The sequence below is a fragment of the Stegastes partitus genome, unplaced genomic scaffold (genome assembly GCF_000690725.1).
Source record: "Stegastes partitus isolate 25-593 unplaced genomic scaffold, Stegastes_partitus-1.0.2 Scaffold664, whole genome shotgun sequence".
Classification (NCBI taxonomy): Eukaryota; Metazoa; Chordata; class Actinopteri; family Pomacentridae; genus Stegastes; species Stegastes partitus.
The window spans coordinates 231,908-256,393 of NW_007578395.1; the positions used below are offsets into that span (position 1 = coordinate 231,908).

The following is a 24,486-nucleotide window of genomic DNA, read 5'->3' on the forward strand; positions in this document are numbered from 1 at the left end:
CCAAAATTGTCGACACAAAAACTTTCCACAACAAAAATCTTTTTAAAAAACAAATAATGAGGTTGTTGTTGGTTTTTTCTACAATGTTTGGCCATAAAATTAATGTTTACTACTTTTTTAAATAATTATTTTACAGATATTTTTACATCTTGAATGTTACAGATTGAACAGATTTTTCTGGCGAACTTGATGCCACACGATTTTCTGCATCATTTTACAAAACTGTTTAATATTTTTACAATGGGCAACTAGAAACTAACAAAATGTTCATATTTGAAAAGAGCAAAAGGAGAATTAAAGAGATTCTTAGAGGGTTTTGATGCATAAACTGGATTATTTTTTAGAATAATTCATTTTAAAGGCAGAAACCAACGGTCACGGTTTTTGTTTTCCTCGATTCAAAACTCAACTTTTCCATTTAAACACTCATCCTGCAGCTTCTGATTGCAGCTAGGAATAAAACAACAACAACAACAATAACAACAACATGGGGAAGTTGAGGCTTTCTGGAAGCTTCCTATAATAAAACCTGACAAATCTGAGAACTCCTTCTTCTGTCAGTCAGTTCAGAGTTCTGCTCAAACTAAACATCCACAAGAACAATCATGAAACTTTGAGTTCACAGCTGCTCCGATAACTGCAGCCAGTCCACCTCAAACACCAAGAATTAATAATAATTGTGTTCAGCAAAACCAAACAGCGCCGGTTCAAGCCTCTGCAGCGCGTCTCTCCGGCAGCAGATGGCGCTACAGACTCAGCCAGCAGCTCGGAGGAGTCTGGAGGTCACCGGAGTTCTGCTCTCCGGGTTACCTTGAATGCACCTCGAGCAGAGTCTCAGCGGACCGAACCGGTTCCAGAACACGAACATTCGCTTTAACATGAGCTCATTATTGATTATTGGTTTTTTAAGTTAAAGGTTCGGCAGCTGCTCGACATGTGGAGGCTTTAAAAAAAAAAAAAAACGCCTCAAAGAGAAATTAATGAAAACGTGGAACCAAAATTAAATAAAGAGAAAGAAAGAACCAGAGGGACAGGATTCTGCTGAACAGGATTTATAAAAAGGTCGTAAAATGTTGCTTTCCTTCAGGCCTTTATCTAAAATAAAGAACTTTAATTATGTATTATAATTATTAGTAGTATGTATTTTTATTATTCACTGATCTTTAGTGATTTAAAGTTTCCGTTTCTTTCTGGAGGATTTGGTTCAAAAGACAACTTGGGCTTTTCTGTCTTGTTTTGACACTTGACGCCTCTAAAGCAACAAAGCTGCGTCCAGTTTGGCGCACAGAGCTGCGGCTTGTTTTCACAGCGCCACTTTATGGCTTTATTGCTCTTCCATTTACGGAAATCAAAGCAGGAAACAAACGCTCCAAACAACATTCCAGACACATCCGGAAAAATGCAAACGGCGTTTAGTCTCGGCTGCTTCTGGACGAAAGTGAGCAAAGCCCGGGTCCAGCAGGGGCCACACGGAGCGTTTTACGCACAGATGGAGGACATTCTCCCCAGACAGAGGAGGACATTTGACCCACGTAGAATATACGCATTCAAATATAAACATTTTTTGCACACAGAACAGGACATTTTACGCACAAATGTAGCGCTTTTTTGCTCTCAGAGAATTTGTAATTTAACGCATGAATTTGGGGCATTTTACGCACAGAGTCTCATTGTTTAAGCATCAGAATAGGATATTTAAGAAACTATTTTAGGGCATTTTCTTTAGAGAACAGGGCATTTTAAACACACAGAATTTGATATTTCACGCTGGAATTTCGGATTCTTTACTTACAAAATAAGGTACTTTACACACAGAATCCAATATTTTAAACACAAAGAATGGGACGTTTTACGCACACACAGGAAAGAATATTTTACGCACGAATTTAGGTTCTTTTACGCACAAAGAACAACACAATTTACAAGTTGTGTTTTTCACAAAAACTCGCATCGTGCTGCATTTTCACTCCAGAAAACAACCTGATCAAAACTCTGTAAATAAAAGACTCGTGTTGTTTTGTATCTTCAGAGCACAAACGTTGCTGCTGTTGTTTAAACTCTGCAGCAGCTCAAACCTCCAGAGACCGAAGCTCGTTTTTCTTTGGCGCCTTTCTGCAGCAGAGCAGCTCTCGGTGCGCGGCCTAATAATTTATGAAGCCTTGTGGGAGTAGCGCGGAAAAAAAGCGGAGCACGTGACGGTAATAAAGTGTGTTTTATTGCGGCGCTGTGACAAGCCCCAAAATATAACCGAGAGAAAGAAGCCGAGCTGCGGCCAGATGGACCGGAGGCGGACATTTGTCCCAAATCGACAGAAAACCTTCCAATAATCGGCTTCGATCAGCTCAAACGGGATTTTACAGCCGCCAACCACCGCGTTGTAACGCGAGAGCTGCGCAGTGAGTCAGGGATTTCATATTTGGTTGGCAGATATGAAGTTATGGCGGGGAGGGGGGCAGCAGGAGGCGCCGGGACCCTCCGGGGGCCGCCGGAGCCGCCTGAGGGCCCGAACATCCACCTGCAGCCGATAAATGACGTGATGATGAGCCCGGAGCCGCAGTCTGCTGGACAGCCGGACTCCTGGCCGCTGACCTCCACGGCCTCGTCGGTAAGAAGCGACTTTAATCCTTCTGCTCGGTGTTTGTTGTCAAATTAATTCAGAATCCAGAAAACAAAAAACAAAAAAAAAAACCTCCAGCTGATTTAAATCAACATTGTGCAGCTGACAGACGCGGAATTATTTTGATCTCTAATCTAACTATCATTTATTTCCATCCAACCATTTGTCAGACTTTTAAAATATCTTTAAAATAATACAAATAAAAATATCCACCAGACGTGAGGTCTGTGGGAACCTTGTGGTGGAGGATGGAGGTCAGAGCTGGAGCTGATGGTTCTACCTGGAGGAGTTCTGTTGTTTGTTTGTTTTAGTTTGTGGTCTTTTTTTTGCTTGTTTGGTTTTTTGTGTTAAAAAAAAAAGGAAAGATTTAAGGAAGCTGGTTTTTGTGGGACGTCGTTACTGTGAAGTGTGTGTGTGTGTGTGTGTGTGTGTGTGTGTGTGTGTGTGTGTGTGTGGCAGCAAAACCTCCCACATGTTGCGGATTATCAGGATGAAGTGTGTTTTGACATCTTAATCCCCATTTAGTGAACTATGACTATGTTAATAATAACGATAACAATAATAAATATGATCATAAATATAAAATAATATTTTTAAGCGTTTGAAATAATTGAACGGTTGGTTTGAAAAGGTTTATCCTAGATTCTATTTTGCTGTTTGCCCTCTGTTCACCTGAACAAGCTTCAAAATCTAAAATAAACTGGATTCGATTCGTTTTTAAATTACTTTTTTGTTGTTGTTTTTTTCGCAGCTGATTCAGATTCTCAGTTTTAATTTTTCAGCGTCTTTAGCGACAGAAAGCTGATTTTGTGTTTTTATCTTTTGTTCGTTAAAGACGTGAAACGTTGCAGCTTCTGTGTTCTGGAAGTTCAGAAAAACTCGAGCTGCAGATTTATTTAAGAGGAGAAAAAGTCGATTTTAGTCGAGCAAAAGTAAATCCAGCGAACTGAACGTTTTTATTTGACTTGTGTCGTGTGGACGGACTCCTGGACGGACTCCTGGACGCATCTTTTATTTGCGGTTTCAGAAATCAAACGGCAGCTCGTGTGTTCATCAGAATCTGTGGTTTTAATTCAGGTTTGACTGATTTTCTGATCGCAGCTGTTTCTTTGTTCAGGTTTTGCGTTTCCAGAATATTTTAATGTGATTATTGGTTTGCAGCTGCTGGTGGATAATTTCAGGATTTAGAATTTTAAGATCAGATTCATTCGGTGCTGGAAACAGATTCGTGTTGAGAATTAATTTGATTTCGAGCTGAACTGTTTAGTTGTTTTACATCTTCTTTCTTTGGTTGAATTACAGAGAAAATCACTCAACAAAGGGATTTATTTAGATGTAAAACTGTTTAATTTGTTTTTGTCAAGTTTTTATTAATTTATTTATTCACAAGTTGTTGTTTTTTTTACTGGAATCTTACTATAATTTCTGCACAAAGTGGATTTTATGCCGTTAAATGAGGGATTTACTACAATATTATCACAATTTCGAATATATTTGTGGTATTTTTGAGGTAACTGATTATTGTTCTGTTTTTTAACGCTGATAATTATCTCTGAAGTGATTTTTTTTTATTTCAAATTGAGTCACAATAATTACATCAGTTCAGATTTTTATTTACGTATTTTTTTTTTTTAGTTTCACGGCCACTTAATGGATCAGATTGTATTTTAATCACAGCTGATTGCTCTTAGATCAATAAATCGGTGGTTTGGAACACGGTCCATTTAAAACAGATCACAGCTGTGGTTCTGTCTTGGTTCTGTGTTGGTTCTGCTGCGGAGACGCTCCGAGGTTCCCAGGCAGGCTAGAGGTCGCAGTTAATGTCTAAACCGGGTTAAAGCAGCTCAGCTCGGCTTTGACCCGGCAGCGGGCCGCTGGAGGGGTGAGCCGGCGGTCAGCCTGTCTAAGATGAAAAAGTGAAACGACCCCAGAAAGAAAAGCCGCAACTGAAAGGCTTTTTAACCGAGTCAGAGAGCGATGAGAGCTACAGCTACAGAGGAGAGAGGAGGGCTGGAGGTGCGCACCTGAGAGGCCAGACGCACCAGAGAGGAGCAGAAAATAACCAGAAAGCAACCAGAAATAACAAGAAAACAACCAAACAACCTGCAAATAACCAGAAAATAACCAGAAATAACAAGAAAACAACCAAACAACCTGCAAATAACCAGAAAACAACAAAAACAACCAGAAAATAGCCAGAAAACAACCAAAAAATAACCAGAAATAACAGAAAAAATAACCAGAGAATAACCAGAAAATGATCAGAAAACCTGAAAACAAAAAATAATAATAACAAGAACCAGAAAACAACCAAACAACTCGAATATAACCAAAAAACAACCAAACAAAACCGAGAAAATAACCAGAAAACACCTAAACAACAAGCAGAAGACGCCCAGCAGGAGTCCAGCAACACTCTGTCTGCACTGAACCAAATCTGAGCTAAAAATCATCCAGAATCACTTTGTCCTCTTTTAAAATTCACCACATCCAAACAAACATTGTGCGTTTCTCTGCAGCCCTGAAACCATCAGTGTGTCTTTTGTGTCCAACACAGAGTCTTCGGCTGATATTATTATTACTGTCAGAGTATAGAACATGTGCACCGTGTGGAGCCTTTATTTCTCGGTGTTGGTATCAGAAGCTCATGTTGATTTGGGTTTTTACTTTCTGACACAGTATTAGTCGACCTGCTGACAGGAGACATCTCAGTTCTCTCTCCTCCTTCATGTTCTGGTTTCACAGAGCTGCAGGACTTTATGTTGCAGAGAAACATGAACCTCAATGAAGATTAAAAAATGAGCAAAAAACGGGCAGAATCTGCAGAAATCGCTGCGTCATATTTGGTGCGTAATTTTTGGACGTCAACACGTTTTGCGCTTTTGCGGCGTTTGTCTTTGCACAACAATAAACGCACCTCCAGAGGTAGAAAAGCAGCAGTGCCTCCGGGAACAAAGGCCCCAGGAGGTGAACTCTGGGTGTCCCCGGTCCGGCCCCTGGTGGCCTGTCCAGCGCAGGACTGATGAACCGGTGAAGCCGCGGTCAGCACCGGGGTGACCCCGCAGCGACCTGCCGGCAGCTAGGCGACGTTCAGCCACAAGAATGCGCTTTGAAACGGTGCTGCTGCTGCTGCTGTTGTCTCCTAAAGAAGTTCAGAGCTCCATTCAAACGGCTGCTGCTGGAATTAAAAATGTGAAAAATGAAAGTTCGGGTCTTTAGGCTGCAGCAGATTAATAGCTGGAGCTGATGTGCAGAAAGCTGCAGCTCCATCAGTCACCGCTTCACTTAAAGCTGCTTTAAAGCTGCTTTGTGTTCCTTTTTATAAGTTCTCAGGCAGCTGTGGGAACCAGGCAGCAGAAAACTGCCCGAGGCCTCAAGTGGAAACACAAACTGTCTGTGGCACCAAAAGCTGCAGCAGCGCGGTTCTGTAAACACACCTATAATGATCCATCAGTCTGATAGATAGATCATAAATATATATATAAAAACTAGAATCAGTCTGATGGGAGCTCTAGAAGCTGCTGAAGTGAACAAACTTAGAGCAAAATTAACTGAATATAAAATCGTGAACAGGCTCCAGCAGCAGAACTCCTCTCAGGTTGTTTTGATCCAAACTAATCTGGTATTTGTGTTTTTATTTACTGTTGTTCTGACTTTAACTGTCAGTGGGTCTAATTACTGACAATTCATTTACAGTCAATCAGCTTTTAGGACAAAACTTTGGACTAAAACGTGATGTTTAAATCATTTACATCAAAAAGCTGCAGCAGAGACACTAAACAAGTAGAATTATATTCAGATCAAACTATGTCTCGTAAACAGGAACATATTTGGATATTTGTACATTTTTCACACTTTCATGTGAGTTTCTGTGTATTTTGTTGCTTTTTAATGTTTAATAAAAAAGATTTACATTTGTAAAAATTAATTAATGGACCACAGTTCTTATGACTCTTTAGACAGCAAAATAAATTGAATGTGTAAATTCTTATTTAAATAAAAATAAAACGCACAGTAACTGATATTGTGTCAAACTATTACAAAATACCTCAAAAACACACGTTTTAGTTTGTAAATGATTTCTGAGCTGTTTAGATCTTAGAAATAAAATAGATCTAAAGGACCAGAGAGTAAACTTAACATTGTTCAGGAGAACCATGGAGCTCAAACGGAGGAGAAAACTCTAAATATAAATATTTTTTATGATAAAATCTGAGCCAGTTATACCAACAACGTGTTAATGCTCACTGTTAAACAACAACTAAACAAAAAACAGTAATTATAGCAGGAATCAAAGAAACATTTTTGATTTCTGTAAATATAATTATTTCATTAAACATTGAAAAATAAACTAACAAACTAAAACTTAGATAAATCTTATGAGTCATAAAACGTCTATTTATAGAAATACTTTCATCAGCTTCCTATTTTTTTTTCTATTGGTTAACAGTCGTTTCTTATTTTGGTCCATTTCAGCAGCAGCAGTCTGAGTGACGTTAATGTTTCTGACTTTAGAACCTCTAGAACTTGAGGTTCTGACTGCAGATGTTGGATCATAAACACTGACAGCAGCTGTGGACCAACATCAGCAAATGAGACGTTCAGATTTGGTCCATCAGAACCAGAAGCTTCTGTTCAGATTCTGCTCACGTCTTTGTTTACCAGCAGCTCTGGCAGCAGATCAGCTGATCCAAAAACCCAGAGCCGGCTGGAGGGAACTAGAAAAAAAAAAGCACTGTTCAACCAGAACCAGGTGAACACGGAGCATTTTCCAGACGTGGCTCATATGAAGAGACGTTTAGTTAGCAGTGATATTAGAACTAAAGCCTGCTGGTTGTAGCTCCTGTCAGCCTCCATCACTGCTCCGCTGGTGTTTACCAACAGTTACCTCGTGTGCCCTCTGCAGCAGATTTACTCTCCTTCCGGTGGGAGATGAGTGACCCTCTCCTGTTGTTATGTTCTGTGGATCCTCTTCCCACCGAGCTGCAAAACAAACCTCATGAACCTCATTACAGAAGCTGGTAGACGCCTCCATGATGCTCCGATTACAGTCAACAACACTGGAACCGTAAGAAACAACAACAACTAGAAGGACTTGATTCAAAATTCAGGCCCAGAAGTAGAAACTCTAAGAACCAAACTGAGTCCAGCTGTGGTTTCCATCAGTCTACCTGCATGAACATGGTTCTACAACGAGCTGAGAACAGCTCAGTTCTGGACCTATGGACTGTGTCTATCTATGTCTGCATCATGGCTCCACATGGAGAAGACCTGAACAGAGGAGGAGAAACATCTGACTGAGAGACTTGACAAAGATGGAAAAGGATCCAGAAGATCAGTGAGCAGCCAAAACCCAGTGCAGCCCAGTGTGAGCAGTAACCAGGAGGTCCAGAAGGAGCCATAGTAGCTCTGATCAGGGCTGCAGTGGTCGTCCTTGCATGTCTTTGCCAGTAAAGTTTGCTGCAGAACATGAACAGAAGCCTGGTGGATGTTGGAGAACGTTCTCTGGTCAGATGAAGATGAATGTGTTGGGCTCAGATGGAGTCCAGATGTTTGGTATGAACCTGACCAGGACCACCACAGTGGATGCATGGTCCTGACAGTGAAGCACGGAGGTGGCAGCATCATGATATGGGGCTGCATGAGGGCAGAAGACGACTCAAATTTTGACCAAAACAAATTAGAAATTGTCCCAAAAGATGCAAAATGTATTCAAGTTACTTAAAATGTGTCCTAATGACATAACCTTTGCCGAAAATGACTCAAAACAAGTCCAAACAAGCTAAAAGTTGTCTAAAGCTGCTCAGAACGGTTCAAAATGTGTCCAAAACTGGTAAAAATGTCCATAATGACTTGTGATTTGTCCGAATTAACTCAAATGTTTCCAAAATCTGTGTAAGGTTCACCCAGAATGATTCAAGATTTGTCCAACAGTTGTTAAAATTTGTCAAAAAATTAAACAAATTTTAACCTAAACTAATAGAAATTTGTCCAAAACCACTGGAAATGTGTCAAAATGACTTAAAATTGTCCAGAATGACTGGAAATGAGTTCAAAACGAGTTTAAATTGTCCAAAGGTATCACAAACTGTGTGAATGTGTCCAGACACGAGCTGGATCCAACAGAACCAAGAGCAGCTGAATTAAACCGTGAGTGAAGCAGAACTTAGTGATTCTGGTCTCGTCCATCCTCTGAGTGTAAACGGGCCTCAGCAGCAGAACAGTCCTCAGAACCTTCGTCCATGAATACCCTGTAGAACCGAATGTGTGTGGAGCTGCCTCGGTCACAGATTGGGTTCTAGGGGAGTCTATGGGCGACGACTGACTTCAGACGAGGAGGAAACCGGCGCTGCTGCTGCTGCTGCTTCAGCGAGGCGCCGACTGCAGAGCAGCTGAAGGAACAAACCGGACCGGACTGGATCACTGTGAAGTCGCTGCTGGTTCTACAGCCTGTATCAGTCTGAGGCAGAGAACTGATCAGTTCACCTCCAAAACCCTCAGAACCTCTGAAGCTTCTGAACCAACAGCCAGCTGACGACCCAAGTGCTCCTAAATACACTGAGGTTTAAAAGGTTTATTCCACCAAAAATACTACTCTCGGTCCAGTTAATTAGACTTTTTTAAAGTATATTCCTCCCAAAATACTACATTCCACCCAAATGATTGTACTTTTAAAGGTTTATTCCACCCAAACTGCTACTTTCTGCCCATTTAGTTTAACAAAATAAACTCCCTTCAGAACAGAAATGGGATTAAATTTAGAATAAAATCGCTGCAAAAAACTGAATAATGAATTATGTGAAACAGTTTTGGCCTGTTTTTTGTTTTGTTTGTTTCTGTTAAATCATGTTAAAACCATTTTGTGTGATTTTATGAGTTATCGTCTGTATCGACTGAAAATCAGGGAAACCATAAAAGATCATTTAAAGATTGAAGCAGTTTGCATCTGTTTCAAACAACTTCTAATAAAATTATGTTTAACTGACAAACTGAGTTGGAAGAAAGAACTTTTTCACTATTAATCACATTTTATTTTAAATATTTAATGATCTGTAGCAGAAACACAAGTTTACAAGTTGATTATTTATATTAAGTTGTTCCAACTAGTTTCTCCACATTTAAAAGACTTTTTTTCACTTCATTACAATAATTAGACCATTTTCATTTTAAAAAAAATTAAAATAAATAAATAAGCTGCTCCAGTGTTCAGGGGGAGAACTTAAAATCTCAAACTGAAAATTTAAAATACTGAAGTTTTGAAGCCAGTTCTCAACTTGAATCTAGATTTTAAACAGCTGATGATAAAAAAATCAGAGTTTAAAGACTCAGAATATTCGGTTGATGCAACATTTTCATGTCGACACAAACCTTTTAGTTCATTTAAATCAGTCACAGCTTTCTGTCCTGTTTTTAATAAAGTGGTGAACGAGGCTTTAAATAAACGGAGTGAGATCTGACAGTTTTATTGCTTCTCTGGTTTCTTATCAGTGATTATGAACAAACGAGTCATTAGATCAGATCAAGCTGCTGCAGTTTGTTCATTAGTTCTCCTCTCGGAGCCAAAACGTTCCTCTGGTGGGACTAATAAGAGGATATTCTATTCTATTCTATTGTAAAGCTTTAAAGCAGACCCTCCCTGATGTCTGACTGCAGCAGCATCTTCTCTGAGATCCTCCATGAAACCAGGATTTATGGGCTTCTCAGCAGATGACCCTTTCAGGCTCCTGACGTCTGATGGAGCGTTTTGACCACAAAAACTCATTAAGTCACTTTAGATTTTTTTTGATTTTCTCGCTCCTCTCTTTCAGCTTTTTATCCGTTTGCTCCATTTTTTCTGCTCCTGTCGCATGTTTCTCTGTTTGGCATCATTTTTTTCTCCTGCTGCTCCTTTAGAGGCCGGCCTGCTCGGGGACCCTGGGCCTGACCCCGGGCCGAACAAAGCCGAACACTAGTCACTGTCTGGAGCCTTTTATCTCTTTTCTTTCTGCTCCAGGCTTTTCTGAGCGCCGCGTTTTGTTGCGCGTCCTTTGACCCTCCACAAGGCCAAATATGGGTCCGCCGGCCTCAATATGGGCCACATTAATTTTTCAGCTGTGGGGGAGAAGTCAGAGGGGAGGGGGGGTCACAGATCTACAGTGCTCAGTAGGTGGAGGGGGAGGGGCGGATCAATAGGTGTATCGATAGGTTCGATCAGGTGTGTTGGGCTGCTGCAGCTTGTTGTTTTCCAGCGACGTGTTTCAGAATCAGAACATCTTCATTAACTTTCTCTCCTCAAACGATCCCATCACGTCCAGCATAAACAAGCAGGCCGCCTCCCATTGGCTGGCCGCCGGGTCACGTGTCCCGCGCGGCCGTCCGTCTATTTGACAGGCGCAGGATGGCCGCATGCCAGAGGGGCAACACCGACACGAACCGAGGGCCAGAAAGAAAAATTAGTATTCTGCGAGCAGCCGCGCTATAAATCAATCATGGAGTCGTTCGTGCTGAGCTGTAAATACGCAGAGCCGCAGTTCCCGCCTTGTGAAGAAGATTACAGTAATTTCAGTGACCAGGGGGGGTATTACAGCAGCCCCCAGGACAGCGGCGGCAGCTACGGAGGGGGGTACCCGCCCGTGCAGCCCCCTCCGCCTCCGTACGCACCACAACAAACCGGCTATCCTCCGTCTGCGCAGGACGGCGAGCAGCGGCACCACGGCGCGCTCTACCCGGCCTGCAGGGAGGCTCCGGCCGGCCCCGGGAAGGACCGGCTCCCAGTGGGCGACCTGCAGCAGTGCCCGGCCTGGATGACCTGCAACAAGCCCGCTCAGGTGCAGCGGAAGGCGGCGTGTCAGAACAGAGAGAGGCCGCCGGTGGTGGTTTACCCCTGGATGAAGAAGGTGCACGTAGCGCATGGTGAGAGCCGGTCCACCTTCATCTGTCTGTGTGTGTGTGTGTGTGTGTGTGTGTGTGTGTGTGTGTGTGTGTGTACATCTGTGCGCGTGTTTCTGTCTGTGTTTGTGTGTTTCTGGTCCATTTGGGAGCCGCTTTTTGTTGTCGAGTTATTTACGAGCTCAGTGAGAGTCAGCGAGAATTACGACCCCATAAAGTTTTATGGCCCTGCAGCAGAGTGCGTGTGTGTGTGTGTGTGTGTGTGTGTGTGTGTGTGTGTGTGTGTGTGTAAGATAATGTGTGCGCGCAATGAACAAAAAGCTGCAAGTTAGCAGTAAAAACCAGCTCCCAGTGCGCCACAGATGTAGGCTCAAGCCACAAAAATAATGTCAATATCCGCAATAATAAAAATGTAGAAAGAGAAATTCGTTTTTATTTGTATAAATGGTAAATATTATTATTATATAAAATTGTTATAGAAATGGGAAATTGAAAATAAAAACTAAAATTAAATTAAACTGCCGTGAGAATAACGTTTTCATTCTCTCTGTTTGCAGTGAATCCGAACCACGTGGGTCCGGAACCGAAGCGCCTGCGCACGGCCTACACGCGCCAGCAGGTCCTCGAGCTCGAGAAGGAGTTCCACTTCAGCCGGTACCTCACGCGCCGCCGCCGCGTCGAGGTGGCCCACGCGCTCTGCCTGTCCGAGCGGCAGGTGAAGGTGTGGTTCCAGAACCGGCGCATGCGCTGGAAGAAGGACAACAAGCTTCCCAACACCAAAGGACGCAGCAAGAGCAAGCGGGACAACAACAATAACAATAACAACAACAACAGCAGCAGCAGCAGCAGCAGCGGCGGCGGCGGAGACACCGTGAAGGCGGGAATCACCGTGTGACCGTTTATCACCAAAACCCCCACAAACCAGCTTTAAATATTTTTTTTGTCCTCCAGATTTAAAATCTAAATCCAGTCTGAGGTTTGATTCAGCAGCGAACGTTTCTGGTTTCACATTTAAACAACTGCGCAGGCCGAGGACAGAGCGCGTCTTTTTGGAGAAAACAGGGTTTTTGTTGTTCTACAGGGTAAATATTCAAACAGGGTTTTTATCAGAGCTACCTAAAAGAAGGAATTTATGAAAATGCACATGACCAAAATGTTGAGACTGTTTGATTTGTACAGAGGAGCGGAGCCATACGCGCACATTTCTGTTCTCTAGTCGAAAAGATTCTGAGGAAATTCGTCCAAACGAGAGGGTTTTGATGCGCAGCAGCGACTGTAAATCAGCTTCTTTTCTCAGGGCTACAGGGTTGAAGAAAAGAAATTTCCTCTGAAATAAAAGTGTTGTCTTTGATTCCAGTTTAATATGCTATTGATATGATATATTATTATTACAGCATTACGCCAGTACTTACTTTGTATTATTTAGAAGCACATTTTATTCTCTGTAGCAGCTTCATCGAGGTTCTTTTGTACGTTTGTGCTCGTTTTTGAAAAGGAAAAAAACTGTAAAAATTTTATATGTGCTAATGTTTTGATAAAATAGACGAGAAAAAAAATAAAAACTATAAATGAACGTGTGTGTGTGTGTGATATAATTACACCGATAAAGGTTTATCTCCACTGAAACCGCTGTGCGTAAAAACAGTCCCTCTTTACTATCAGTATCTGTTCAATCATAAAATTTAAGAGCGATTCTCGGCGGGCGACACGATCTTTGTTTAAGGAAACAAAGTGAGCCGAGCTGAGCCAAGACCAACATGTGGTGCGTCATGGCTCAACTGAGCAGCTTCTGCAGATTTTAAATTGTTTCGGCTCCTAAACGGTGATTACAAAGACGATGCAGCTCCCAATCAATCACAGAATCTTTAAAACTATCCTGGTGGTTTTTTTTTCTGAAGCTGCTGGAATGTAAATATATAATCTCAGACACTGTTAAAGTTTACTGCCACATCATATTTTCATGTCTGTTTGGAACTGGGTCTCATATGCGCCTTTTACGCACAGTTTACGCACCGTTTACGCACAGCGCACAAGGACAACATATAGGGCAAAAGGAATGTGTGTGTGTGTGTGTGTGTGTGTGTGTGTGTGTGTGTGTGTGTGTGTGTGTGTGTGTGTGTGTGGTAGGGACATAAATCAGTTTACATTTTAGGAGCCGCCTCCCTTTTGGAGACAAAACCAAAGACCTCGTAGCGTAAATCATGAACTGTCAGAGTGCAGACTTGAGGTTAGGTTTAGGTTGAGGTCTGACTGCGGCTCGGTGTTCGCTAAAGCAGCAGGAAACTAATGTAAGTCACTGCAAAGTCCTCTGGAGCGTCTGGAAACACTGAGTGACTGAGCGTTGATATTTGAGGGAAACGAGCGCTGAGAGCCATTAATTGGAGGCATCCGGTGGAGACGCGGCTCCATTTGCAGGAGAGGCCCGGCGGGTTGACGAACGGCGGCCTGCAGATCTATCACACTCTGGAGATGCACCGCGAAGGAGAGCACACACAGATTCACTCAAACTAAAAGCTGCAGAAGCTTTGCACGTAAATAAGGAAAATAGCGAAACGTAGAAAATCGGGATACAAAAATACAAAGGTACCAGATGCATTTGGAAAAAAAAAACAAAACAAAACGTGGAAATGTGGCATCAGCAGGGGGGGAAAGCTACGTCAGCAACGATGCCAGAAAAACACTTGGATTGTATTAAACAAATCATAATAAGTTTTTAAAAACTGCTAAATAAACAGTTTCTACATGACCTAAAATATAGTTTATAGATATCAAACAGTTAAAGCGTTTCCTACTTTGTTGTAACTCAATTTAAAACAAATGCAAGAAAAATATATCACACGTTGACATTCGCATAATATAATCGGATTCTGACTTGAACAACAGAAAACACCATAAAAATATTAGAAATTCTATTCAGTATAGAAACAAGTGCGTAGTTTAACGCAGTAACATCACTTTAGTTCATAAATGGTCGTAAATTCACCACAAAATACCTGGAAACACGCACAATTCTACATTTTGTAAAGACCGTATTTACAGTTTTGGGCTATTTTCTTTCAAACTATGAATCTGGAGTTTAATATCTGATCTTATTCTGTGCACAGGCTCGATTGTAATCTATATATTGTGCTTTTTTCCTAAAAGTCTATTTATTTAAATGTAATAATGACAGATTAAATGCAGGAACATCATCACTGTGCAGCTTTTGTTTCTCAGTTATGCGGTTTAATCTGATCTGTTTGTTGTCTCAGTCCATGTTTACGAAGATGTTTGTGTTCGTGTGTGTTAGGAACCTGCCTGTTTCCACCATAGACTGTGGTTTCCACTGATGAAGCAATGACGCCCCCCGCCGGCGGCACCGAGACCTGCAGCCTGGGACATAAGAGAGAAATCAGAACCCTGAAATGATGCCAGTTTGAGAAAACAACTTACAAATCAATGTCTGGTTCGTTTTGCAGCTTGAGGAGCAATAAAACAACAACAGCAGCAGATCAGAGACTAACACGGAATTCTGTGGATTCAACAGCAGACGGTTTCCAAAGATTACAGGTTTCAGTTTATATCAAACCTCAGATGTATGTTTGAGGTGTTTCTGGTATTTTGTCCACCTGTCACATGAAACCAGCTGCATGCAGTCAGAACTGAGCTCAACATGAAGAGGATTATATGTCAAATAAACAAGTCTTAATGTGATTATACACATATTTTGACACCTCTTATGATTTTCATCTTTCTTCAACTGAATAAAAATAAAACTGTTTTTTTTTTTGCAGCAGCAGCAGCATCTGGAGAATCTGATTCGTCTCTGTAGAACCACAACGCTTCATTTTTGATGTTTTTGTCCCAGCATTTGTTAAATAATTGCCCTTTGCCAATATTCCAGTCTAAACAAGAACAACACAGCCTCCCGGAGCAACGCTGCAAAATCACATCATCCACTGAAATCAACTCTCAGCTGGAACATTATGACGCCACAAAACCGTAACTCAGTGTCTGGATTTTACACTTTAAAAAAACAACTGTTTAGGCTCAAAGGCACATTAACATCAGTTTGCACTAATCTTTCAGAGTTCAGACAAAGTCAAATTAAATTATATCTAACCAGCGAACTAAACTGAGCTAAAGGAAAGCTTTTCCTCGACAATTCAAAGGTTTTTTTTGTATTTTTATTTTGCTTTATCTGTCTGTAAAACTCATCAAAACAATGTCTGCAACTTACCAGGTTTTCTAAATCAAATAATTTAAATCTTTAACAATGCACTTAATACTAACCGTCGTCTTGATGTAACTTTCAGAGTGCAAATAAACCTGAAGTTATTTTTCTGCCATCGACTTAGACATTTAGAGTTTCCGTAAACATTCATTGCTTGTGTAGAATGATTAAAATACTCCTCCATGTCTGCTAGAAGATGCTGTAATCTCACTGGGATGAAATTCAAACCAAAGGATGAATAGTTTTGAGGTACCAGCGTCCTCTTAACATATTAGAGGCCATTTATGCAGAAAAATGAACATATATCCCATCATTGTGCTGACTTTATTCAGCTCTCCAGAGGCAGCAGACTGAACATTCCTGCTCCTTAAAGTCACATTTATCCGTTTGAATACAACAAACAGCTTGTTAAAAGGAAATTAAACTCTGAAAGTCCTCACCTGTCTGAGCTGTGGCAGCCATCTTGTTCTGGAGCCTAAAGAGGAAGTGCGCCTCAAAACCTGCTCTCTTATTGGTAGATGAGCAAACCTCAAATCTGATTGGACAAAGGATCCGTGAGGAAATTCAAGCAGTTACAGAAGCAAGAACAAGTATTGTGTTTATTAGGGCGCCGCTATAGCTCACCTGGTTGAGCTGGCGTCCTATGTGCAGGGCTACAGTCCCGATGTGGAGATCATCAGTTCGCATCCCGCTCATGACCCTTTCCTACATGTCCTCCTGTCTCTTTCTCACTTCACGATCAAACAAAGGCCAAAAAAAATAACTCTAAGGGGGGAAAAAAGTGTTGTGTTTATTGTAAATCTTCAGTGTTGGTGACTGATTGTGATTCTATGAACTGAGACGTTGTGGCTTCAAGAATCTGAAGAAAATCTCGTTTTGCTGCTGTGAACTTTATCAACTCCCCTCCAGAGCTCTGGTCTGATTGGTCAGTTTGAACTGGAAGGACGGCCCTCTGACAGCAGCAGCCGAAGAAGAAGAAAAAAAGCACAAGCACTAAAGCACAAGCAGCAGCAGCAGAAGAAGAAGAAGAAGACGACGACGAAGAAGAAGAAGAAGAAGACGAAGGAGGAGGAGGAGGAAGAGGAGAAGGAGAAGAAAAGAAGCATATGTATTTTTTGTATATTTACAAAAGGAAAGTATATACAGTTAGCCAAGCGGTAGAATAAATATATTGCACTGTTGAGGTAGGAACACTGTAGATATATGAGAAATATAAATAATATAAATAAATAATTATTAAAAATAATTCAATATATATATATAAAATATATACAAAAATATAGTAGAATATACAGTAATTAAAACATAATTATAATATAGTATAGTATAGTATAGTATAGTATAGTATAGTATAGTATAGTGTCGTATAAATAATAAATATATGTTATAAATAGTACAGACTATAGACCAATGTGTGTTCAGTACCTGTATTGCACTTGGGTAGAATGTGTTGGTGAGTCTGGATGTGTGGGCTTTGATAGACCGGTACCTCTTTCCTGAGGGAACAGTGAGAACAGGGGTGTGAACCACCGGGGTGTGAACCATTGAGGGTGATGGTTTAACTGAGCAGTTCTACAAACGGCCTGCAGGAGGCAGCAGCGCGCTTCTCCTGCGTCCAGTCTGACCGCAGGAGAAGAAGAAGTTTCACTTCAGGGTCGGACCGTAAAGCGCAAAACCCCTGAAATAAAAATCATTACAATTCATATAGCAATATTCCACGTTGTGTACTGTGTAGTTATTTATATAATTTATATTTAGAGATTCATTCCTGTGCGCTGGTCAAGTGGAACCAAAAACCGGAGTCAGAGTTTCCCATACGGACGCTAATCGCGGCCGGACCGGTGGGTGACAGCCGAACAAGCCGTTGTCCTTAAACTTGTCTGCAGCTGCACTGACCTGATCCGTGTGCAGGTTTTCACTCCAGCCGTGTTCGCAGCGACATGTCTCTGGCGGCGGATGCGTTCGTGTCGCAGTTAGCAGGTAAATGTTCTCCTCACTCGGTCTTTATCCGGCTAACGTTAGCCGCAAGCTAACAGCAGTTTTCTATAACCCTGGATTCTGATGTGTGGGCAGCTAATGTTGGGAAAATGGAAAAACAGCAACTTTCTCCAACATCAGCTGCTCACATATGATTTTTACATAATTATTGCACAGCCTACGCTTTGTTTTTGTATGCTAATAGCAGCATTTTACAACATTGGCTGCTCACGTGTAATTCTGTACTAAATAATAAACCATCTAAAATTTATTTTCATGCTAACAGCAACATTAGCTGCCCACATTTAAAGTTTACAAAATTAACATATCACCTAAGCTTTATTTTTATGCTAACAGCAACCTTTTCCAACATTAGCTGCTCACATTTATTTTTTAAATGATTATTATAGCATCTGAACTTAGCTGCTCACATGTAAGTCATAGCTGCAGTTTAATGCAGCTCAGCTCAGCTGGTGAAATCTGGGTCAGACAATCATAAAGTAATAATCTCTTTTCCAATTACCCTCATGTCTCTGTGCTACTGTACCTGCTCTGTGTCCTACGGTACAACCAAAACATCTGCTTCTACCATTTAACGCAGCTGTAAAGACCAGTTCAGCTCACATGATGCAGGTTTCCAGCTGCTTGGTATTAATAGTAAACATAAAATGCACTAAATAATCTAGTGAGACGTTTTTACAGTTTTATACTTGTTTTTAAACATCATGTGTTAAATTAGAAGTTTCTTCTTGACTTTTTGAAGATGCTTCAATTATTCAACTTTTATGATAAAAGTCTAATAAACTTATCATTGTTGAAGGTCTGTTTGTAAAAGGAAACAACTCTGTATTAACGTGACGGTTTGCATTAGTCTTGTTGAGTTGTGACAGCTTCTAATGAAATTGCGTTCCACCAACAAACCTAAATACATGTTTTTACGCTTGGAATCAATTGTTATCAAGCTAATATTATTTATTACATATTCCACGTATTTATTACATATAAAGCATTATTACGTTGACGCCATACATCAGAACAATGTTTGCAACGTAAAGCGTTAATTCAATCAATAACTTTGCCATAAAAGTGACAGCAGCTCCGACACTCTGCTTTAAATGTTATTATTAATAATTTTATTTGTATAGAACCTCATAAAAAGAGAGTTTACAAAGTGCTTTACAGACAAGTCAAAGAAAGTTGGATGAACAGAGGAACGTAAAGTCTATAAAAAGTTAAATGCAGTAAAAAAATAAAATAAAATAAAATAGAAAGAAGCAAAATACAGACTTTCAATATAATTAAATAAATAAACACAACAAACACAAACTGATGCAACTAAAACAATGAATCACCAAAGACGTCGTCGTATTGAGTAGAAAAGAGTAACGGGGACGATGTCACGTAAAAGCCGGTCTGTATAAATGTGTTTTGAGAAGTGATTTGAAAGAAGACTCTGACTCTACAGCTTTGTCTCTTCAGAAAGGTTATTTTAAAACCAGATGGCAAAATCTCAGATTTAAACTTCAGAACAGTCAGAAAAACTCCTCAGACGCATCAGAATGACTCGATTCTTTTCATCAAGGTTATATTTAAATGATTAACCCCACAGGACACTTGCAGAAGAGATGTTTTTGTTTTATTTGTGATGTAAAAGTTAAATGCAGTCTGAAGACCACAAACACCAGAAACGTTGCTGCAGCGCTGTCGTGTTGGTTACACTCTGAACTGCCGACATCTTTAGTCACAAGTGCAGTAAACGCCCACATGGGCTGTTTTCTAAGAGAAATCTAAATCACGATTAATGCAACTGTTACTGACGTTTCTTTCTGGCAAACAGATCTTCCTTTTCAGTGTTTTTCTCCTGCTTCTCCTTCATGTTGCTGTGAATATGTGGAGTCGACAAATTCTGTGTCTTCAGTAAAGTTATAAAAAACAAACTCCACTAATTTTTAAATCAGTAAATGATGTTCTATCAGACAGACTTAGATCAGCCATACAAAATGACAACTGAGAGTTTTCTTGTACATAATGCAGCCACAAACTGGAATAAATCGTGTTTCTGTTACTGAACCTACTTCTGACGTGAACCTGAAACTCCCTGAACAATAATTAAGAGTTTTGTATTTTCACGATTTGTCTGATGAGCGATTTGTTTCCTCAAACTGCCCAAAGCTAAACACAGCGTGGCGTCTGTTACCACACATGCAGCAGACGTGACGGTGATTTCATCGGGAATATACCGAGTTAAACAGCGGAAAGCTTTCTGCTGAAGTCACCTTGGTGATCCAGAGTCTCCTTCTAACTACTCGTGTGTCTTTTTTTGCCGCCAACAGCTGCTGAGCCGTGGCCTGAAAATGCCACCTTGTACCAGCCGCTGAAGGGTGAGTTGGTCAGAAGCTCAGGAACTGGACTCAGTGTGGTGGCTTGTGTTGGTTTAGGGCTGAATAAAAACTGTCAAGTAGGGACAGATATACAGCACTTAACAAGTTTATTAGATCAATGTGAGGTTTATCTAAATCATGTCTTATGTTTCTGTGATGGTTAATACACCAGTATGTGAAGCTCTTTAACCAAAATGATATTTTTAATGCTTAAATATAATTATTATTGTTTTCTATGAATTTTCAAATTTACTGTTTTATCAAAAAAACTGAGAAACTAGTAAAGCACATGATTATTATTTCTTGATTCAGATGTCAGATTAGAGTTATTTTACTTGCATTCCTGAACAGAAACATTCGTTTTAGTGGTTGAATGTTCTGCTGAGTGAGAGCTGAGTGGCATTAAAGCACTTCATGACACTGGATGGTCTACATATAACTTATAGTTTATCACTTTTATATGTATACATATATGTATATATATATATATAACTATACGTAGTTATATTTACTGTATAAAAAGACATCAAACCTTTTTTTTCTCACTATCTGACATTAATTAAATGTGACTAAACTTTTCCTGTTTTAGGTCAGTTAGGATTACTAAAATTATTTCTATTTGCTAAATAGAAGTTCACCTCCACTAAGATTACTATGAACTATGTGGGAAAGCCCAGATGATGATGATGATGTCATGGCTTTGGAAGCTTTTGATTGGTTAATTGGCAACATTTGAGTTAATTGGAGGCATATATTCACACACAGTGCTTAACGAACTAGACAGGTGCTTTAATACATTTGGTAAACACTTTATATTATATTTAGAAGTATGAAAATGATGATGTGAGTTTTTCTGCATCTGAAGAATCCTATTTGTCAGCCAGAGCGTCTCTGTTGCACCGCAGCGGTTCGATTAATATTATTCTGTCTCACATTTTTTGGTGGTTTTCTGTTGCTCTTGTTGCTGACTTGTTGAGTCGTGCTGTGGTTTTGTTTCCTCAGAAGATCAGATCCTGCTGTCAGACTGCGCCTCATCGCTCGCTGTCCAGGTGAGCTTCTTATTATTTAACCCTCTGAACCCCAAACACTTTCTGTGCCATTATTTCCTGCCCCTGTCTCGTGTTCCTTCACTGAGGTTCATGTTTCTCTGGAACGTAAAGTCCTGCAGCTCTGAGGAACCAGAACAACATGAAGAAGGAGGAGAGAGAACTCAGAGATGTCTAGATGTCTTCTAAACCAGAGAGAAATGAAACTTTTATTTATTACATCATTTATTTAATTTGATTTATTTTACAAAAACTCTCCAAAATGACTGAAACGTGTCCAGATTCACTCAGAAAATGTTGGAATCGGCTTTTCCAAAGTGAGTTGAAGCCTCTAATCTGTGTTCGGTGCTCTACGACACAGTTGGAATAACAGAAAGTCTCCCAAAATCCAAACATTTCTTTATTTGTTTTACAAACATGTAACATGCAGGAGCCATCAAGTCCAACCTGTTTCCACAGACGTTAAACTCTGGAGCACATGGAGGCTCCTCAGACTGGAGAGATAAGCATCTGGTTAGTGAATTCTGGACCCGTTTTGAAATGAGAAGTGATTCTGATAGAACATCACAGCTTTAAGCTCAGGTGTAGTCAGGTTTCTTATAGATGAGGAGGTCAAAAATCATTGGGAGGTTAAAAGAAACTTAGATTCTTTTTGTTTTTACACTTTCTGGTTCATAAAAAGTCTGATTTTTGGCCACACACCTTCTTATTTGTGGGGTTCAGAGGCTCAAAGCGTGACATAAATATCTGATGGATAATTTGTCACTGATTGAATCTCCTAATGTCCTGTTTTTCCTGCAGGCCTACCTCAGGATGTGCGGTTTACCTGTGGAGGTGGTTTACAGAGCGAACGCCGAGTATATGTCGCCGTCTGGTCAGTACACGAGCTGCTCTGCTCTTCTTCTTAGTCTCTGGTTTACAGAACAGGAAATGACCCCGGAACCTGCCAGCTGCTTTATAAAGCTTGTTGTCTTTGAAGGAAAATGACCAAAGGACACCATCTATCAGCCAGAAACTGTAAAAGCAGAAAGAATAGTCAGATATTTAACTTATTCCACATGTTTCTGTTAAAAGTCCATCAAAAATATACAGTTTGCTTCAACAGATTCTGTAAAAATCAATCAATTCATTGAGACGTTGGTGAATCAGCTGAGACAAACTTTCACAGAGTTTCCAGGTGAACTGCAGGCAGTGTTTCCTCAGAGAGACTGAGAGGAAAATCCAACCTACTGGATCAATAAATAAATGCAGCATGGCTCAGAACCAGTGAACAGAGGAGCCGGTTGTTGGAGATACATCCAGCTGATGGTGGAACATCTTTCTACAGCTGATGAGCAGAGCAGAGATCAAGAGATGTGTCTGGTTTTAATAAATCAACACAGTTCCAGCATTTGTCAGCCAGAAACTGTAAAAACAGAAAGAATCAGTTTAATTTAAGTTCTTGGTTTTCATCTATGTTGTGTTGTTTTGCATCTTTTCAGGTCATTTTGTCTCTTTGCTGCATCATGTAGTTGTTCTTTGCGTCTCTTTGTGGTTGTTTTAGACAGAAATCCAGCTTTTTATCCTTTTTCTCTGGTCTTCATTGTTCTAACTGCTGACAGAAGACACCTCTGAGTTCTCTGTCCTTCTTCATGTTGGTCTGGAGCTACAGGACTTCATGAATGGAAAAGGAAAATTAGCCAAATCTAACCTTGAAATTGGGATATTTGTTCAACATTGCTTTATTCTACATTTGTAATTGTAACAAGATAAACCATTTGTACAGTCAGATTCTGTAAAAACCAAAAGGTTCTGCTCTCATTGACGCGGCGGTGAAGCCAGGAGTGACCAGTACTCAGGGGTTTGTGTTGAACTGCAGCCAGTGTAACGTGGATTCTTGCTGCTCAGCGTCGGTCGTTAAAAGCTGCTGCTTGTCTGACGTCTTCTGTTGTCTTTCCAGGTAAGATTCCCTTCATCCACGTGGGCAACCAGGTGGTGTCAGAACTGGGACCCATAGTTCAGTTCACCAAAGCCAAGGTGACGTAGCGCTGTCGCTTCTTATCAGAGCTTCATTATGGATCAGAGGCACACAGTAAATAAAGAGGGAACTTCTAGCAGCTCGGGCATCAAGAGTACCTGTAATTAAAAATACACACTGGTATAGAAGATGTTATAAAGCATGTCGCCCGTTTACCAAATAAATCTGTGAAATGACGGAACCAACATTTAATTGTAATTCTAGAAATCTATGTTCAGCATTAAACTTGAATTAAACAGCTTCGTCTTATTAATTTAAAGGACATATTTATTTGTGATATCACAACATTTTTAGGTCAAACTTTTCACATTCTCTTTAAAACAAAATAGGAATTAAATAGTTATTCAAAGTTACAGGTTTTAATGTTGTTTTACATTAAACATGTAAATTCACAATCTGTAATTTTAGGAAATCTGTTTAATGTATTTCAAAAATATGGAAAAAAATCCTAGAAATACAGATTATTGTTTGTAACTAATTTTGAATAATTTTAGAAATATATTTCAAATCATTAAATCTTAACTTTACAGCTTCATCTATTAAATAATTCAGGAAATATTTGTGATATCGCAGGAAATTTAAGTCTTTAGTTCAGATTTTTACATTCTCTGTAAAAACACAAACATTGAATGGTTATTTACATTTACAGGTTTTCAATGCTGTTTTATGTTCAACATTTCAATTCACATTCTGTTTTCATTCTGTTTAATAATGTTCTCATATATGTTAAAAATAAAAAATAAATCTGCAGAATTATTTTTCACTAATTATGTCCAATTTTGGAAATATGATGACAGCAGTAAACATGAATTATTTGTATTTATTAAACAAAAAAGAAATACCACAATTTGTGAATATATGGTTATGTTATATTTTTAGACTTTTTATACCAAAAAAATATTTTAAAAATAGAAGTTAAAGTTTTTATTATTTTTTATTCGATAGATAAGTTCTGCCTGTGTTTGATATTCTGTTAATATTTTCATGTATTCCAAAAACACATATAATAGTAAAAATACCGTACTTTTTGAAATTATGATTAAATCACATGTTCACGCTTTTTATGCAAAAAAGTTCTTTTAAAAATGAAAGTTAATTTATTTTTTTACATTATATGTAATGTCTGACAAGTGCATTCACATTCTGTTTCTAGTATTCTGTTAATATTTTTGTGTATTTCTGAAATACAAAAAACTCGTCAAGCTCCAGATGTTTCCAGGTGTGTCGTTGATCTGTTGACTGAAGGTCTGTTTGGTTTCAGGGTCACTCTCTGAGCGACGGACTGGACGATGTTCAGAGGGCGGAGATGAAGGCGTACATGGAGCTGGTCAACAACATGCTGCTCACAGCCGAGGTACCAACACCTG

The 24,486-nt window shown here is 39.9% G+C and overlaps 2 protein-coding genes across 2 annotated transcripts in view; both read left to right on the forward strand.

Moving 5' to 3' along the window:
• Positions 1–12,499, forward strand: part of LOC103363501 (homeobox protein Hox-D4b-like) — a 15,094-nt gene extending 2,595 nt beyond the window's left edge. The window contains exons 6-7 of the mRNA XM_008290287.1: positions 11,290–11,509; positions 12,043–12,499. Of these exons, the coding sequence (XP_008288509.1) occupies positions 11,290–11,509; positions 12,043–12,380 (558 nt within the window). The 3' untranslated portion in view covers positions 12,381–12,499. The remainder of the gene's footprint in view (positions 1–11,289; positions 11,510–12,042) is intronic.
• A 5,011-nt stretch (positions 12,500–17,510) lies between these two features.
• The window catches only part of mtx2 (metaxin 2), a 10,683-nt gene continuing 3,707 nt past the window's right edge, over positions 17,511–24,486 (forward strand). Inside the window, exons 1-6 of the mRNA XM_008290279.1 lie at positions 17,511–17,678; positions 20,009–20,056; positions 21,059–21,105; positions 21,904–21,976; positions 23,042–23,118; positions 24,381–24,473. Of these exons, the coding sequence (XP_008288501.1) occupies positions 17,639–17,678; positions 20,009–20,056; positions 21,059–21,105; positions 21,904–21,976; positions 23,042–23,118; positions 24,381–24,473 (378 nt within the window). The 5' untranslated portion in view covers positions 17,511–17,638. The remainder of the gene's footprint in view (positions 17,679–20,008; positions 20,057–21,058; positions 21,106–21,903; positions 21,977–23,041; positions 23,119–24,380; positions 24,474–24,486) is intronic.